Here is a 3,453-nt window from a genome sequence, read left to right as displayed (position 1 = left end):
TCATGCAAAAATAATGGATTTCTTTTTACTACACCTAATATATCAAACAACAAATTTATCAAATAATAAATAGTTATTTGATAAAACGCTAATATATAATGCCGTACAGTACAAAATTAATTTAGATAATTCTTCAGAAGAAGCTTCCGATTTCGATGAATTTAGGCTCATTTGACGCATTTTTGCGTCAAATAAAATTAATTTAAGTTATCATTATCAATTGTATGAACTATAATAGGATAGTCACGTTTTTTCGTTTTTTCATGTTTTTTCAAAGATTTATTCTCAGAGTTTTTAGTATCACTAGTAAAATCTACAAATTTTCTACATTCTTTCTGTTCATTTGCAAACTTTACTGGCTTTTCTATCATCTCTGTTGAATTTCCTTGCTCTGCAAGTTCAAACTCGAGAATATTCTTTGGCATGAGTTCATGAGATGTAAGTGAATCACTACAAGTCTTTTCAAAATTCGCGTTATCAGGAAATGTGTAATTCTTTATAGATTCAAGAAGTATTTTATTATCACATTTATCTTGCATTTCCAGTTGGTCTTTTATGACCTTGTTTTGAGCCTAGAATGTATAAAAGAGATTTTATATAAAAAAATTTTAAACAGCAAAGATACAATTTCTTTTTTTTATAGAAACTTACTTCCAAAAATTTTGTTTTAGATTGCCAGTAACGAAGTTGTCTTGAAATGTTATTGTTCACTTCCTCTTGCATCAGCATCTGCATAGTTTGTTTCTCAATTTTTTCATTCAGCTCCTTAAGTTCTTTCTTTTTAGCGGCTAACAATGATTGAGCGTAACTGAAAATTAAATTTGACTTTCTATTATATAAACGATATATATATTAATTCAGATTAGCTGAAAAACAGAAATGTGTTCTTAATTTACTTAAAGTCATCGTTTGCAAATTGTGTTTCTTCCATTTCATCATTTTTTTTCATTTCAACCTTCAACTTATTCTCAAGATCAAAGATTCTACTCTTATATTTAACCAAAAGATCTGCATTCTCTTGCAATGTATCAACTATATCAGTTTCCCATTTCCTGGAAATGGCGATTTTCTCTGCTCTTAGTAGCTTGATTTCACTTGATCTCGAATCCAATGCTTGCTTTGCTTCATTATATTTAGTGGAAAGCATTTTCATTTTATCCAACAACATTTGCCGACGATCTTCAACTTCGGCAAATAAAGAATTTCCTAAAATAGTATGAACGTTAAAAAATCTATATACAATTGAATATATACAAATTACCTTTGCATATATCACTAGCAGGAATTATATTTGATGACTCCAATTCTTCAAGTTTCGCAACTAATTCTCTAGCAGATTCCCGTGCGTTTTCCAATTCTTTATTTTTTTCCGCTAGATCCTTTGTTATTTTCTATTAAAATGTTTCCAATTAGCATGATGTATTACAATCAATAAATATAAATCATAACTTATTATTTTACTTGTAAATCAAGTCGAAGCTCTTCATATTGAATTTCTCTATATGTAAGTTTATCCATCAATGTCTTTTCTTTTTTTCTTTTTGAAGAAACTTCTCTTTTTCATTTTGGAGCAGCATATATGTTTCCCTAAGTTCCTCTTTATACACTGTTAAAGTATCTGCCATTGCATTAGATGATTGATTATTTACAAGATCTTTATATTTCTTCAACTCTTTCTGTAATTCTTTAATTTCTAATTCATTTTTTACTTGGTTTGTTTCTAGATTTGCAATATGATTTTCATATTCTTTTTGCTCAGCTTTATACCTATAAATGAATAAAATATATGAAGCATATAAATGTACAATATATAATAAACAATAAGTTTCAATTGTTAATTTCATTGTTAACATAACTGACACATAAAAAATCTTGATTGAAAAATAAAAAATAAATATGTATCAAAACATTTAATTCTGTCTTTTTAATTAATCATCAGGAGATTGCGGTATGTCTGAGATATGTATAAAACATATTTATAAATATCTTCAAGTGACACCTCTTATTTATTGGATAAACAGAAGCTGTTACACGAGTTATTAAGATTCTAATATATCATATGTGATTGGATAGATAGTCGGTCAATCATATTACAATATGAAGCAGAAAAATATAAATTTTAATGAATTGTTATAAAACATAACATTTTTTTTGTTGCAAAAGATAACTCTATCAATACTGTCAGACTTAAGATATTTGTATTCTTCAGATACACTGCGACTTTCAGTTAAATTAAGGATCACAACTTGCCCCAAGTTAATACATCAAAAATGCAATAAACAAAGACTTGACGTAAAAATATGTTTTAACTGTTGAAAGTAAAAATTCCAAAAGCACCTGCTTGTATTCACTTTGTATAATTTAAAAAAAATATATATGATCCTTACTTTTCTTGTTTCTCGGAAGATGACACGGTTACTTGCCGTACGTATTCTTTGAAATTATTTTCCAAAGTCTCTCCACAATCTTGAAGATCTCTTACAATCGCGTCGGAAGTTTCCAATTTAAGTCGCAAAACATACAACTCCTGTCGATAATTCTCATTCTCTTGCTTCATCTTTTTATAATCATCCTGACTAATCACGCTCTTTTCTAGATGTTCCTCGATCTTCGTGTTATTCACGCTCTCACCATACAATTCCGACATCTCGAATCCTTTTCCAAATTTCTTTTTCTTCTTTAATGATACTTGGTTTCTTTTGAAGCAAAATACAACGTGATACAACAATGTGACTATTTAAATTTTGATAAGGTTAGTTCAAATATTTTGAATTTCGGTTAGATCCGTTAGATCATAGATATGTAAAGAAGTAGATTCGGCATTGCATGTTACACAAACGATCAGAAGAGAGATGAAGAGAAAAATGATAGAAAGGAGAAAAAGTTCAGTTCGGAAAGAATGATTGGTTGCGCCATTTTAGCTGAAACACGCGATTGGTTGTTACATAGATAATGCGCTGTTATTGGGCGATATTAAAAAAAGTGTGTTGCTGGCTTTACTCTGCAAAGGTTACACCAACGAGATATTAAAGATGGTTGGTCCTGGGCAAATTTTCGTGAATATCAATAGGGCTTCGAGAATTCGGGGATAATAGAAGAACGATGACATTATCGATAATTGATATAATTTGCGATGATATACTAACATATACAAAATATTTCTATTTTTTATATAAAAATAGTATTTTATATAAATATTATATAAATATTTGGATAATATATTATTAAATTTATGATCTTTTGCCATGTAAATGCTACATAGATAAATTTATATACTATTATATGTTATAATGATTATACATTGCGGAAAAATTACAATTTTTTATCCGCAGTTATCATTTCTATTAATAATCTTTGGATGATAACATTATAATCATAGTTTTAAATAAAAATCGAGTTTGAATTTTAAACATATATATATATATATATATATATATATATATATATATATAT

General features: G+C 27.9%; 1 protein-coding gene across 1 annotated transcript; it reads right to left on the bottom strand.

Annotated features, from left to right (window-relative positions):
• Nucleotides 1-197: 197 nt before the first annotated feature.
• Nucleotides 198-2,647, bottom strand: LOC105625336 (protein Spindly-like). Its single transcript, XM_012206670.1, is given in 7 exon segments — nt 198-572; nt 652-808; nt 897-1,206; nt 1,262-1,391; nt 1,462-1,532; nt 1,535-1,767; nt 2,388-2,647. Coding segments are annotated over 7 exon segments (1,536 nt in total).
• Nucleotides 2,648-3,453: the final 806 nt, after the last annotated feature.

This window comes from Atta cephalotes (assembly GCF_000143395.1).
Source record: "Atta cephalotes unplaced genomic scaffold scaffold00985, whole genome shotgun sequence".
NCBI lineage: Eukaryota > Metazoa > Arthropoda > Insecta > Hymenoptera > Formicidae > Atta > Atta cephalotes.
Note: the sequence above shows the minus strand (reverse complement) of the source record. Positions and strands in the feature narration are given on the sequence as shown.